The sequence below is a fragment of the Nycticebus coucang genome, chromosome 4 (genome assembly GCF_027406575.1).
Source record: "Nycticebus coucang isolate mNycCou1 chromosome 4, mNycCou1.pri, whole genome shotgun sequence".
Taxonomy (NCBI): Eukaryota; Metazoa; Chordata; class Mammalia; order Primates; family Lorisidae; genus Nycticebus; species Nycticebus coucang.
In genome coordinates, this window is record NC_069783.1 from 68,516,098 (window position 1) to 68,531,951 (window position 15,854).

General features: G+C 37.6%; 1 protein-coding gene across 4 annotated transcripts in view; it reads left to right on the forward strand.

Moving 5' to 3' along the window:
- The window catches only part of GMCL1 (germ cell-less 1, spermatogenesis associated), a 57,521-nt gene that overhangs the window by 29,355 nt on the left and 12,312 nt on the right, over positions 1 to 15,854 (forward strand). For all 4 annotated transcript variants that reach the window (XM_053587114.1, XM_053587115.1, XM_053587116.1 and 1 more), the window contains 3 exons: positions 6,570 to 6,639; positions 10,651 to 10,726; positions 15,322 to 15,467. In XM_053587114.1, the coding sequence (XP_053443089.1) occupies positions 6,570 to 6,639; positions 10,651 to 10,726; positions 15,322 to 15,467 (292 nt within the window). The remainder of the gene's footprint in view (positions 1 to 6,569; positions 6,640 to 10,650; positions 10,727 to 15,321; positions 15,468 to 15,854) is intronic.

Consider the following 15,854-nt stretch of genomic DNA (forward strand, 5'->3'; position numbering starts at 1 on the left):
TTTAGAAACATGTTTAAAAGTTAAATGAGGGCTTTGTAACAGAAGCACTTTATTTTAGGACACAAGTGTATCTAGCACAGTTGAACTCCCCTTATTTCATGGAATTAGATTTATCTTAGGTCATTAAGTTTGTTAAATGTCTTATTCCATACTCTCATTATCATACTTCCCTCAACTTTGATGCATCTGTTATCATTCCTCCCAGACTTTTCTATTATGTGCTCTGGAATCACAGACAACAAATCTCAAAATCTTCCATTCTTACTTTAATTTTTTTTGTTTGTTTGTTTGCTTGTTTGTTTTAGCTCTCCTCGAAGGATGCTTTTTTCTTTCTGTGGAGGACTTTTCTGTCTCCCACACTCTGTTAATATAGGGCCAGGAGGCCAGATAGTAATGGTCGTAGGCCCTCAGTGCCCTTCCCAAACCATTATTGCATGTGATCCTTTGTCCTTTCTCCCTGGACCCCTAGTCACTTCTTTGGATTCATTTGCGTCTTGGACACTTGATTTACTATCTATTCCCCTCCCCCATCCAGTAACATAATGTGTCCATATGAAGAAATTCATTCATTACCCTCCCCTCCTGGTTGTTTGACCTAACCTTTGGTATATTGGTCTTTGCTGAACATTAGACACTTCTACCTACAACCTGGCAACACTGTGAACCTTCCTTCAACACATCATTTTTCAGCCCCAGAAATCCATTAGTTTATTAGGCATGGTGGCTCACACTTGTAAACCCAGTACTTTGAAAGGCCGAGGCAAGAGGATCACTTGAGGGCAGGAGTTCAAGACCAGCCTATGCAACATAGCAAGACCCCCCCATCCCTGGAAAATATTTTTTAAAATTAGCTGGATATGGTGGGGCACATCTGTAGTCTGAGCTACTCAAGAGGCTAAGGCAAGGGGCCGAGTGTGGTGGCTCATGCCTGTAATCCTAGCCCTCTGGGAGGCTGAGGTGCGTGGATTGCCTGAGCTCACATGTTTGAGACCAGCCTGAGCCAGAGCAAGACGTCGTCTCTAAAAAAAATAGCCGGGCGTTGTGGTGGGCGCCTGTAGTCCCAGCTACTTGGGAAGCTGAGGCAAGAGAATCACTTGAGCCCAAGAGTTTGAGGTTGTTGTGAGCTATGACTCCATGGCACTCTACTGAGGGCTACAAAGTGAGACGGTCTCAAAAAAATAAAAAAAAGAATCTGAGGCAAGAGGATTGCTTGAGCCCAGCAGTTCAAGCACTCCAGCCTGGGCAACAAAGTGAGACCTTGTCTCCAAACAAAAAAAAAAAAAAAAGAAAAGAAACTAACAAAAAAGGAAAAAGATATAGTAGTTTTCAGGCCATTATATACCTAGTACTAGCATGTCCAAAGCCTCATTCTCTTTTATGCTGTTCTTTGACTTCCAATCCATTTTACGCCTTCCATTTTCTGCCAGTCTTTAAAAATTCTGCCTTTTTCCCTATCAAGCTTGGATTTCATAATAGATCATGTTAGATCACTTTCACAGTTGCCTCTGTGTCCTTCAACACAGTTGAAGTTTTTAGCAAAATCCTAAAATTAAATTAAACCTTCCTTGTTCTTATGCCCTCAACTTTGTGCTGAGTACTGCTGCCGCGCATTCTACAACTTTGGTGTAGGTACCACGGTGAAGACTTCTCAGAGCTAAGCTTGGGCCTTGCACTCCTTACACCAATTTTACTCAGTTATTCCCCTTACTCAGTCTCTTCATTCACAATTAGCACTTTTATCATAGCTCTGCCACTCAAGTTTTGTACCTGATCATCTTACTGTCATTTTGTGAAAATAAGTTGATGAAAATGAAAAGGTATATAAATCCATGTAATTACTTTTTTTCAGAAAATAACTTTGGACCTAGATTTTTTTGGTGTTACATATTGGATATTTTTGAGCCAAGCTTCTTCATAATTTTATATTAAGATTTTATTTTGGGCAGTGCCTGTGGCTCAAAGGAGTAGGCACCAGCCCCATATACCGGAGGTGGTGGGTTCAAACCCAGCCCCAGTCAAAAATAAAGAAAGAAATAAAAATAAATAAATAAATATTTTATTCCTAGGTGCTCTGTACAAACTACTCTTAGTTGTCCCTATAGGAATTTTTCTTATGTAAATTTTTGGTTATATACCTTAATCATCTACGTCTGACTTATGTGTTTTTGTGTCTGTGTGTGACAGAGTTTCACTTTGTTGCCCTCAGTAGAATGCTGTGGTGTCACAGCTCACAGCAACCTCAAACTCTTGGACTTTAGTGATTCTCTTGCTTCAGCTTCCCAAGTAGCTGGGACTATAGGCCACCACCACAACACCCAGCTATTTTTAGAGATGAGATCTGGCTTTGGCTCAGACTGGTCTCCACGAGCTCAGGCAATCCACCCGCCTGACCTTGACTTATGTGTTTCATAAAACAGTTCAACTTGTAGGCTTAGTATTTTGCTATAAGCCTTACTGATTTTAAGTGGATTGTGTATTTATGTGTATATCTAAAGATACACTTTTCCTTTCAATTAATAAAATACTGGGCAAGTTAGGAAGTATCTTACCTTTTTGTTTGCTTTTTAAAATTTATAAATGTAAGCCATTAGATTTTCAAATGGTGTGTAGGCCCCTTTCTCCACATCTTGATGTAAAACAAGGGAAATAATCTAAATAAATTCCTTCTAACTTATTTCATTTATCCTCCTAGGAAAATACTGTGTTTACATTCAGAACTGCTATAGATTAGCTGCTGGTCTCTTTTACTGTCTTGTAAGAGACTGCCTTGATGTGCCCATTTCAAGTTTTTGTTTGAGGCTTTGGTCTGATAAAGTTTAAAATAAGTACCTAAGTTTATTTTACTGAGTCTTGAAGAAAAAAAAAATTTTTTTTTTTTTTTTTTTTTTTGAGACAAGAGTCTTACTTTGTCACCCAGGCTAGAGTGCCATGGCATCAGCCTAGTTCATAGCAACCTCAAACTCCTGGGTTCAAGCAATCCTTCTGCCTCAGCCTCCTGAGTACCTGGGACTATAGGGGCCTGCCATACTACCTGGCTAATTTTTTCTATTTTTATTGGAGATGGGGTCTTGCTCTTTCTCAAGCTGGTCTCTAACTCCTGAGCTCAAGGGATCTTTCTGCCTTAGCCTCCTACAGTGTAGGATCACAGGCAAGAGCCACTGTGCCTGGTCCCTGAGTCAAAATATCTTGAAAGCACTTTTTCAGAATCTTTCCAGCCAACTCTAGATTTCTATCAGAAAGGATTCTAGGCAAGCTGTGCCTAGTGTTTCTTTCCCTTTGGGGAGATATGATTGCATATAAACATATTAAAAACTCTCTAAAGGAACCTGTTTCACTTATTTTCATCCCATATTTTACCAGGGTTTTTCCCTCACTACCCACCTCCTATAATAGCTGCTAACATTGTATTTCACTGACTTAGTTTTAAAATGCTGCTTTTAACGTATAAGACCTAAAATCTTTGAGCAGTTTAGTGCCAGAAAGATTTCAAGTCTGACTTTTTACTCTTTTGGATTAAGGCAACACAAGAGGAATAAATATGTATTCATGTTTTTAACTCATTAAATGCCTTTGCTTTAAAAGAAATTATACAAAGAATGTTGGAATTTAAATTTTAAAACATTTTTATGGGAGGTATCTTACATGATAATTGAGAATACATATGTGTAACTCATTCATTCCAGTATTAGAAAATGAATCATGAAAAGCCATATTTTATTTCTAAATCAATGAATTTCAAACTCTAGGCATAACTCAGTAGGCTGAGAAATCATTTTAATGGGTAGAAATCAGTTTGGATTTTTTAAATAAAATACAGAAGAACAGAATTGTTAAAAAATTCAAAGGCATTGCAAGTAAGATACATATATGTATGTGTATATATTTGTACTGAGTCATATAAATTCACTACTGGTATTTACCTATGCAGATCTTTGGCCTAGACATTCATCATTTACTCCTTGTAATAGCAAGAATTTATTCCAAGGGACTCAAACTCAATATAAAGTGTATTTATAAGGTGTTTTTTTTTTTTTTTTGCGGTTTTTGGCCGGGGCTGGGTCTGAACCCACCACCTCCAGCATATGGGGCCGGCGCCCTACTCCTTTGAGCCACAGGTGCCACCATATAAGGTGTTTTAAGGATAGACACCAGTAAATCACTGAAGTCATCTGCACACCTTTATTAAGTAGAGACTTAAGTGAAAAATCCAAATTTTAATTACACTAGTGTTTTTCCCTTTCCTTTATTTAGAGATTGGCGAAAAACTACTTATCCTACTTCACTGTCTTGTTCTGCCCAGAGCATAGCAAGCCACTTGTTTATTCCTTCCGGTTGGGAATAAACGAGCAGAAAGATAAATATGGCACTAAGCCATTCCTTTTGTTTATTTATTTATTTTTTGTTTTATTTTATTTTTTAGAGACAGAGTCTCACTTTGTTGCCCTTGGTAGAGTGCTGTAGTGTCACAGCTCACAGCAACTTCCAACTCCTGGGCTTAAGAGATTTTCTTGCCTCAGCCTCCCAAGTAGCTGGGACTACAGGTGCCCACCACAATGCCTGGCTATTTTTTGTTGTTGTTGTTGCAGTTGTCATTGTTTAGCTGTCCCGGGCAGGTTTCGAAACTGCTAGCCTCAGTGTATTTGGCTGTCTTCATAACCACTGTGCTACAGGCGCCAAGCCTTTATATATTTTTTTTTTTCAAGCCTTTATATTTTGTGAGACGAGGTCTCTCTCTGTTGCACAGACTGGAGTGCAATGGCCCAATTATAGCTCACTGCTGCCTCCAACTTCTGGACTCAAGTGAGGCTCCTGCCCCAGCCTCCCAAGTATCTGGGACTACAGGCACATGTCAGTGAACCTGACTAATTTTTTTTTTTTTTTTCTGGGACAGAGTCTAGAATGCCATGGCGTCATAGTTCACAGCAACCTCCAACTCTTGGGCTTAAGCCATCCTCTTGCCTCAGTTTCTCTATTTTTAGTAGGGACGGGGTCTCAAACTTGGGAGTTCAAGCAATCTACCTGCCTCGGCCTCCCAGAGTGCTAGGATTACAGGAGTGAACCACCATGCCTGACCCGAACTAATTTTTTAAAAGTTTTTTGTAGAGATGGTTTTTTTTTTTTTTTTTGGGGGGGGGGTGTTGTTGTTTTTGGCCAGGGCCAGGTTTGAACCTACCACCTCTGGTATATGGGGCCGGCACCCTACTCCTTTGAGCCATAGGCACTGCCCGAGATGGGGTCTTTCTGTGTCACGCAGGCTGGTCTTGAGCTCCTGGGCTAACGTGATACTCCTGCCTTGGTCTCCCAGAGTACTGGGATTATATAGGCATGAATCATCATGCCCAGCCTCTACTTTTATTTTTAATAAATCTGTAGTTTGGGGCTGGGCATGGTGGCTCACACCAGGAGTCTGAGGTTGTTGAGCTACAATGATGTCACTGTACTTTTACTCTGGGCAATAGAGTGAAACTCTGTATTAATAAATGAGTAAGGGCAGCGCCTGTGGCTCAAGGAGTAGGGTGCCGGTCCCATATGCCAGAGGTGGTGGGTTCAAACCCAGCCCCGGCCAAAAACCAAAAAAAAAAAAAAAAAAAATTAAAAAAATAAATGAGTAAACAAATCTATTTTTATCTAATATAACTAAGATTTCAGCTTACACAGACTTGTGGGAAAATTGTATCCTTATTATTGGGGAAATAATACCTATAATTGTAATTCTTACTCTATTTTAAATAATTTAAATTAAAATTTTATTAATAGTTATCTAAATCTAATATCCCCAAATTATTTTTTGAATATGCATGCTTCATCTTAGGGATGGCTTATTTCCCAAATTGTAAATTTTTATTTTTAGATAATTTAATAAAAAAGAAGTCTAGTTTTCTAGTAGAACTTCTGTAAAACATTGAAAGTATTGCTTTAGGTGTGATATTTATAATTAAAAATTAATATGAACTATGAAAAGGAAACAATTGCAAGACTATGCCTTTAAGGATTTATATCCTAATTTAAATGAATACTAAGTATATTTTAGTCTGAGACAAAGCTAGATAATTTTTCCTACTTTATTTATTTTATTCTATTTATATATTTTTTTGAGACAGTCTCACTATGTCACCTTCGGTAGAGTGCTGTGGCCTCACAGCAACCTCCAACTCCTGGCCTTACGTGATTCTCCTGCCTCAGCCTCCCAAGTAGCTAGGACTACAGGCGCTTACCACAGTGCCTGGCTATTTTTTTGTTGCGGTTGTCGCTGTTTGGCAGGCCTAGGCCTGGTTCAAATTCGCCAGTCTCAGTGCATGTGGCCGGCACCCTAACCACTGTGCTATGGTTGCCAAGCCAACTTTTCGTACTTTAAAGATATTAAGACATACTGTATAGCGTATTTGTAAAATATAAGCTACCTGCTTTAATTGCTAGTTTAAACTTGAATATGTAGAAATGATTAACAATTTTTAAAAATTTTTTTCACTGCTAATAGAAATGGTAACAATATTAGCTACTTAGAATATTTAAATTCTTATGTTCTGTCATCTTTAAAATTGTTAATTGTTATTATTTTTACATTTTAGATTGGCTGTCTTCTGTGTATAAACAGCAGTGGCTTGCTATGCTCCGTGCAGAACAAGACAGTGAGATGGGGTAAGTATATTGAATTGTAACATCATTAAGAACAACTTTAGTGGGTGGGCATGGTGGGTCACGCCTTCCTATAATTCTAGCACTCTGGAAGGCCAAGGCAAATGGATTGCTTAAACTCAGGTGTTTGAGCCCAGCCTGAGCAAGAACAAGACCCAGTCTCTACTAAAAATAGAAAACAGTAGCTGGGCGGGTACCTGTAGTTCCAAGCTACTCTGGAGGCTGAGGCAAGGATTGCTTGAGCTAAGGATTTTGAGGTTGCTGTGAGCTATGACACCATGACATTCTACCTAGGGCAACAGAGTGAGACTTTTTCTCAAAAAAAAAAAAAAAAAAAAATTTTTTTTTTTTAAATTTTAAGCACATTGATTATATTTTAAAAACTCAAGCTGTTGAAGTAGAGAACATTATATAGTCAACTCACATTTTTTATAAAATTATGAATCTTATAAATATCCTTCTGGTCTACTAGATAATATATTGGAATGTTTGAGGTATCATTTGCTATATTAGGAAAATTAAATACATAATCTGTATACCTTGTTTCACCTATTATTATATGATTTTCTTTTTTTTTTTTTTTTGTAGAGACAGAGTCTCACTGTACCGCCCTCAGGTAGAGTGCCGTGGCATCACACGGCTCACAGCAACCTCTTAACTCTTGGGCTTACGTGATTCTCTTGCCTCAGCCTCCCGAGCAGCTGGGACTACAGGCGCCCACCACAACGCCCGGCTATTTTTTGGTTGCAGTTTGGCCGGGGCCGGGTTTGAACCCGCCACCCTCAGCATATGTGGCTGGCGCCCTACTCACTGAGCCACAGGCGCCGCCCACTGAGCCACAGGCGCCGCCCTTATTATATGATTTTCTTTCAACATATTGAAATATTACTTGAAAGAATGCTTTTCTTATTTATGTATAGATAAAACTAATTTTCTTATTTGTGGTAGTATTTTCAAATTCTGATTAATAGGTTTTGAAGAACTTTGCATCTAAAATGAATTAAAACTAGTTACAAATTTCTTCAAAAGCATGTAAACCCCTATAAAATATACACTTTTTTTATCATAAGGGAAAGAAAATTATCTATTCCTTCAGTGTTTATTGCTTTGTAGTTCACAGAAGTATTTTCACATTTATGATTTTATCTGATGCTAGCTCCTTGGAATAGGTAGTGTGAAGAAACAATCTGTTAGTATACAAAAAAGGCCTTAAGTTTAATTTTTTACCCCGATTTCTTTTAAACCATTTTTATACACCAAGGAATTTTCTATAATAATGGCCTAGTTATAAATTTGTATCCAAATAGTAAGTATATGAGAACATTGTATAAATTCATAACTTCTATAAAATTATTATTATCCAGGGTTCTTAGTTTCTATTTTATTTGTAATCCATCCTTTTTAAGATTCATTCACAGCATAATTATATAGCAGAAATGCAGTAAGATGTTGAAATAGAAATAATAAATTGATTGAAAACTAAAAAATGAGAGTTAATATAATGGAATTGAGATTTCAAAACATTTTGTAATGTTTGTTTACAAATAATCCTACTTCCTTTGTATATTCAGTCTTTACACTTTGGATGTTCTTTATTTTTCAAGATTTTTCTCACCTTTATCCTTACTGAGGTTAGTGTAGAATCTCATCTATTATACTAAGCTAGAATATGTATTCTTATCCTGAGAAGTACAGTCGTCTCTTGGTATTTTGTGGTGGGGTGAGGGGATATTACTGCAAGACTGCTACACATAACAAAATCCACATACTCACATGTACAGAAGTCAGGCCTCCATGTATTGGTTTTCTCATCCCACAAATAATGTATTTTGACCCAGGTTGGTTGAAAAAATCTGGGCCCACACAGTTTAAACCCATGTTCCATTGTCAGCTGTGTTTATTATATTGGTTCTGATAAAATGCTCTCTCCCACTGGCACTGAGCATTTGCTCACTGCCATGGAGCTACTACAGTGAAGAAGATAGTATATTCCCTGGATACTAGGTTATACTTATATTTATACTTATGAAGTCTCCCTTCAGGTTCTTCTTGTCTAAACTCTCTTCCACATTGCCAAGAGGGTTATCTTTATGAAACAAATACAATTGTGTCACTTTCTTGCTTTTAAGTATGCCCAGGGACATTTGATGTTAGTATTGCTATTCAAGATTACTAAAGCTAGAGGGTGAGAAAATTTGGCTCATTGTACTATTTTCTTTACTTTGATATGTTTACAGCTTTTCATAATAGAAGGTTTAAAAGTTAAAGAATAAATATCTGGGAACTCTCTATTATCCTTTAAGAACAATTGTAACTGGCTCGGCTCCTGTAGCTCAGTGGTTAGGGCATTGGCCACATACACCGAGGCTGGCAGGTTTAAACACGTCCCGGGCCTGCTAAACAGCGACAACTGCAACAACAACAAAAAAAAAAAAATAGCAGGGCGTTGTGGCAGGTGCGTGTAGTCCCAGCTACTTGGGAGGCTGAGGCAAGAGAATCGCTTAAGCCCAAGAGTTTGACATTGCTGTGAGCTGTGATGCCACAGCACTCTATCCAGGGCGACATAGTGAGACTCTGTCTCAAAAAAAAAAAAAAAAGAAAGAAAGAACACTTGTAACTTATTAGCATGGCCTGTGGGGATCGTCTTTTTATCTCAGATACCTTCAGTTTCATCTCCTCTTGTTTATTTGTACTAAATATGCACTAAACTCTCAATGTTCGTGTGCTCCAGCTACACAGAATACCTTGTACATTTGGCTCTGTTATGCTCCAGTCCCTTTTGATATACTATTCCTTCTGCCTAGAATACCTTTTGCCCTGCACTGAATTCATCTTCCATCTCCACCCCAACAAATTGCCATGCAGGTGCAAATAATATTTACTCTGTAATGATGTCCCCCTGACATCAAGCAATAAATGTATGCCTTCTTCATGCTCTTCACATCACAAACCACACATTATTATTATAATAATTAACCATATTATGCCAGCAGTGGCTCACGCATGTAATCCTAACCCTCTTGAGAGGCCGAGACAGGTGGATTGCTTTAGCTCAGGAGTTTGAGACCATAGACCATAGACCATAGACCCTGTCTATGCTAAAATAGAAAAACTGAGGCAAGAGGATGGCTTGAGCCCAAGAGTTGGAGGTTGCTGTGAGCTATGATACCATGGCCCTCTATGCAGGGCAACAGCTTGTGACTCAGTCTCAAAAGAAAAAATAAATAAAAAATATTAACCACATTATAATTATTATTCATGTCTAGTTCTCAGAGTGAGGTCTTGGATGTCAAGGACATATTTTACTAGTTTTATTTACATTGACACTTATTTTTTATTTATTGTGTTTGTTTCATTTTTTATTATGTATTATTATATATTAAGTCCCTAACTTGTAGGCACTTCATATTGTAAATGAATGAATATATGAAGGAATGTATCACTTTTGTTGTTTAGAATTACCAAGCTAATGTGATTTATTATTATAGTTTGACATAATAGTATTCTTTTTAGTTGGTTAAAGATTTTATATTAAGTAACTAAGACAAGACAAACTGATAAAATTCTATAGCTATTTTCTGTTAAATACTGATTTTGTATAGTTATGCTATATGAAAAATGATTTGCATGTGAAACAAGTAATATTAAGTTGTAGGTGGTATCAAACCACATCTTATAGAAATAATAGATTTTAATTTCTTTTACTTAGTAGTTAGACTTTTAAGTATTTTCTTTTTGTGAGCAGAATTTCTCATAGGTTTTTTTCCTCTTTGGTTTGGCTACGCTCTAATAAAAATAATCTAGAAGTAAGGGAAATAACTGAAATATAGAAGACATAAAATCTTTTATTTAGCAAAGCCAATGAACTAGAATTAATCCATTCTTATTTTATGCCATAAAATTTTATTTTTAAATATAGTAGTGAGATTTTCTGTTCTTTTTAACTCCACAGTTATTTTTTAATTACTAGTTACCTATTTTCTGTGAGGGTTCATGTCTCATATATATTTTTAGGCCTCAAGAAATCAATAAAGAAGAACTAGAGGGAAATAGCATGAGGTGTGGTAGAAAGCTTGCCAAAGATGGTGAAGTAAGTATGGTTATGACTCTTAATATTCTCATACAGATTGTTGTGTTATCAGCACATGATGCACGTTAGGTAACAGTGATACCTGTCATACCTCAGAAGAAATTATTTGATATAATTTGTGTAGCATGAACTTCTGGGCAAGGAGCTAAAGCCCCCGTACTCAGTAATGATTGATATCTCAGCCTTGCATGAAACTGTTGAACTTGTAGATCTTGAAGAATCCAGATAAAACATACGAGAAGAGAATCTGATCTTAACAATACAGAAATTAAGATACTCTCCCCTGCTGCATCCAGAGATCCTATTTTCTATTTAATTTTTTAAAACAGCTGATTATATCCCATTAAATTGATGTTATAATCCACTAATGGGACATAAACTATAGTTTTTAAATATTTTACCCTAATTGTAATTTTTGTCTTAAAAAAAAATCAACCTATATTACGCCTGTGGCTCAGTGAGTAGGGCGCTGGCCCCATATACCAAGGGTGGTGCGTTCAAACCCAGCCCCGGCCAAACTGCAACAAAAAATAGCTGGATGTTGTGGTGGGCGCCTGTAGTCTCAGCTACTTGGGAGGCAGAGGCAAGAGAATTGCTTAAACCCAAGAGTTGGAGGTTGCTGTGAGCTGTGACGCCATGGCACAGCCTGAGACTCTGTCTCCAAAAAAAAAAAGTTATTTTATGTTTGCGTTTATAATTACAATAAATGTTCAGAGGATGAAAGAGAAGTAGTTGTTTTCTTTATTCCTTATCCTTCCTTGTTTTTACTTTAAGGTCTTGTTCCTTCCTCATTCTTCATTGAACCAGAACTCATTAGAGGCAAATGTTCCCTGCAACACCACGACCACTCATGCTGTGGCCATCATTCGCTGCACTGGGCTCGCTGCCTTGCTTTATCACTAGTCTGTATCAGTCTTGGTGATTTTAATATCTCTGTAACCTGACCTTTCCTACCTCAGGCAACCATTTCCATGAGCATGTGGAAATGCTCAAGTTCTGTGGTGCTACTTACCGCACTGCCTTCAAAATCTCCTTTTCAGGCATCCCATTCTCACATTTCACTTCCTCTTTCTAGCTCAGTCTCTTTAGAACCTGAACTCCCAACAATTTTTTAACCCCAGTGGAATGTACAACATACTATGCTTATGACCTTTTCCATCACCTTTCTCATATATCCCTACTTCTTTCTTTACCTGACTTATATTTTGTTTCATCTTAAAATTGGTCTCTTGCTTATCTTTTAATTTCCCTTTTTCCTCTTCGATTCTGTTAAATTCACCTGGCTAAATCCCAGCTCTTATTAAATACCATCTTTCTCCTTGCCCGCATCCAGACACTTAAATGTGACTGAAAACAAACACCAAATCCCACTTGAATGTTGTAACAATAAAATTCAAGGAGTTCTTTAGTGCTGTATTGAGATTTTTCCTACATTTCCCTAATGAATTTGTCCTCTCACTATCTGAGGTGACTGAGACCTTCTTTCTTCAAAAGGACAGTGCTACTGCCCTTATTCTTATCTGATGGCCTTGCTTATCACTGCAGTAGAAAGAGAACCTGTTCATCCTCCTACCAATAGTTCTTTCTTTTTTTTTTTGAGATAGTCTCACTATGTCACCCTTGGTAGAGTACAGTGGTGTCACAGCTCACAGCAACCTCAAACTCTTGGGCTTAAGGGACTCTATTGCCTCAGCCTACCGAGTAGCTGGGACTACAGGCATCAGCCACAATGCCTGGCTATTTTTTGGTTGCAGTTGTTATTGTTGTTTAGCAGGCCCGAGCCAGGCTCAAACCCACCAGCCTCAGTGTATGTGGGCGGCACCCTGCTCACTGAGCTGTGAGCACCGAGCCATCTCTTACCAATGGTGTTGCCAGTCTACCTGCATCCACAGCTGTGTGCTATGCTTTTCCCTGATTAGAGTGATGAACTATCTGTTTCTGTTGTGGTCCTCCTTCTGCTCTCCTTGTACTGGGCCCCATAGTGCTGACCTTTTCAAAGGCTTTGCTCCTACAGTTACCACCTTCCTCTCCAGCATATTCATTTTTCTCTTCTACCAGATCATTATCATTTAGCATATCACATCCTGCAATATCACTCATGTTTAACTTACCTTAAACTAAACTCTCCCTCTAGCTACCACTCCATTTCTCTGTACCCCTTTTAGGCATATCTCACTGAAAAGTTGCCTGTATTTATTGTCTGTACTTCCTCTCCTTCAATGCCTTCTGGAATCATCCCAATTTATTGGCACCGCTCCCCTGAAACTGCCATGCTAGTATCATCACATTGCCAAACCAAGTTGTCAGTTTCCAGTCTTCTGAAAGCTCTTGACAACTTTGACCTAAGTTTTGTTCACTTATTCCTTATTGAAAGATTTTCTCCACTTAACTTCTGGGACAGTATACTCTGCTGGTTTTCTTCCTACTATATTGGCTGCCCCTTTTGCATCTTTGCTAGATTTTTCTGTTACTCAGTGAATTTTGGTGTAATTACAGGATCAGTTTTTAGACTTCTTCTATGTGTACTCCTGAGTAATCTCATTTAATCTTCTGACTTCATAGCCCATTCACACACTAATGAATCCTAACGTCAATTTCATGTATCTCCTCATTGGGTATCTTTTGTGGATACCTAATAGTATCTCAAATATGACAGTCCCAAACAGAACTCTTTTTTTAAATTTTTTTATTAAGTCTTTTGTACATAGATCATAAATACATTTATGCCCATTTCAGTGTGTTGATTATTAGTACAAATTGGAGTGCTTACATCATACTAATCAGCATAGCTTTCATCTCATTTATCCTTTTTTTTTTTTTTTCGAGACAGGGTCTTGCTCTGTCACCCTGGCTAGGTTATGTTGCCCAGGCTAATCTTGAACTCCTAGCCTCAAGTGATCCTCCCAAAGTGCTAGATTACAGGCAAGCCACTATAACCAGCCCTAAAGCAGAACTCTTAATTTTCTTCTCTAAAACTCTTTCTTCCTAAGTGCATTCTCCAACCCATTGAGAAACCCCTTTGTTCATCTGTTGTATAGGCTCCAAACTTTGGGTTCATTTTGGACTCTACTTTCCTTTACCTTATTATTGGTGTCTATAAGAAGTTCCTCAAGGGTCTACCCCCAAAATACACTCTTATTGTGTCTGCCATTAACACCTAAGTGTAGGCCTCTGTTCTCTTTGCCCAGGCTACTGTAGTAGCCTTATACTACATAACTGCTCTCTCTATTTAACTCTCACTCCTTTGCATGCTATTTTCCACACAACAGCTAAAGTATTCGTTATGCTTTATTTTATTTTTTTAAAGTATTCATTTTAAAATGCAAGTTAGATCATGTCATCCTTCCCTAAAATCTTCAGTAGCCTCCCAACCATACTTAGAAGAAATACAGACTCTTCCTTAACTATGGACTGCTAGACCCTACAGACCCCTAACTGCCTCTATGAACTCATCTCCAGCTTCTCTCCCTGTTGGTCACTGCCCCAGCCACATAGCCCTTCTTGATGTTCCTCAGATGTGCTAAGCATGCTTTTACATTTGGAGCTTTGTGCTTGCTATTATCTCTGTGTAAGATAATCTTTTCCCAGGCTATGTGATCTACTCCTTCAGTTGACTCAATTCATTACTCACTTCCCATCTCTTCAGAGAGATATTCTCTCATCACCTGTCTAAACCAGCAGGATCTCCAAGTGCAAACTCCCTCTCTCTACTCTGTCACTCCCTCCTGACAACCTATGCTCTTCTTTTCCATCCCATTTGTATTTGTGTCTCCTCTCCTACCTCACAAACATGTACACATTGTAGAATATAAATTCTACTAGGGCAAAAACAGATTTACTGCTGTGTCTCCTCTGCCTAGAGCATTGCTTGTATATACCCTGTTTCCCCGAAAATAAGACTGTGTCTTATTTTAAGGTGTGCTCCCAAAGATGCGCTAGGTCTTATTTTCAGGGGACGCCTTATCTTTCCTGTAAGTAGGTCTTATTTTCGGAGGATGTCTTATTTTCGGGGAAACAGGGTAATGCATGCTCAGTAAATGTCTATTAAATACTGAATTAATATTATAATTCAGGGTATCAACAAAATACTGGAAGCCCTAACTTTATTTCCCTATACCAGACTACTTTGCCTGATTCTCATTAACTATTAACTGATAGAATTAACAAACTTTTGAATCTCATGATTATATTTAAAATAACCTGTTTTCGTCTGTTGGTTAATCACTTAAGGTATTTTATATTATTTTAAAAACAAGGTAGATTTTAATAGGTCCATATTATCCCATCTGGATTCCTAGTGCCCTAAACTATGCCTACTTAGAGTTGCAATGGAAAGTGTTATTACTTTTGATAGAATTGCAGTGTGGAGAGTGAAATGAAATAGATCATGAAGAGGCAGTATCAGGAAAGTAGCTTAAAGAGTTACAGTCATAAAGTCTGCTTTTCTGGGTTAGATGTACTATAGTTCTGTGTGATGAGAAAGGAAAGACACAAAAAGTAGGGAACCTAGGGGGAAAAAAACATTTTGAACTTTTTAATTTTGACTTGCTAATATAATAAATTGCTGAAATAAGTCTCTCTTTTGTATTTTTTAGTACTGCTGGCGATGGACAGGTTTTAACTTCGGCTTTGATCTACTAGTAACTTATACTAATCGATACATCATTTTCAAACGCAATACACTGAATCAGCCATGTAGTGGATCTGTCAGTTTACAGCCTCGAAGGAGCATAGCATTTAGGTAGAATAAGCTTTCTCTTCCTCACTCCAGGGAAAATATAAGAAGTAAAAGAAATAAAACTTTGATGATTTACACCAACAACTTTAGAACTTTGATAAGATACAGTATAGGGAAAGTAGTAGGAAATGGTCAGGCTTCATTCCTATGAAATGTATTATTATTAATCAAAATCGTAAGATCTAGTATATCAGGGAGAACAAATATGCTGTAATATATACTGAATATGGAATATCAGTCCTGATTGATACTAGGCTTGAAGCTGATTCTTAACAAATAAAAGATTCAAACTGAAAATATCATACAGTATTTTTCCGGGAAAACATGTCTAGTATTTTTGATATATCTAACTCTGCTTGATAGTTAAGCCAGCAGTCTTTTTCTAGAGAG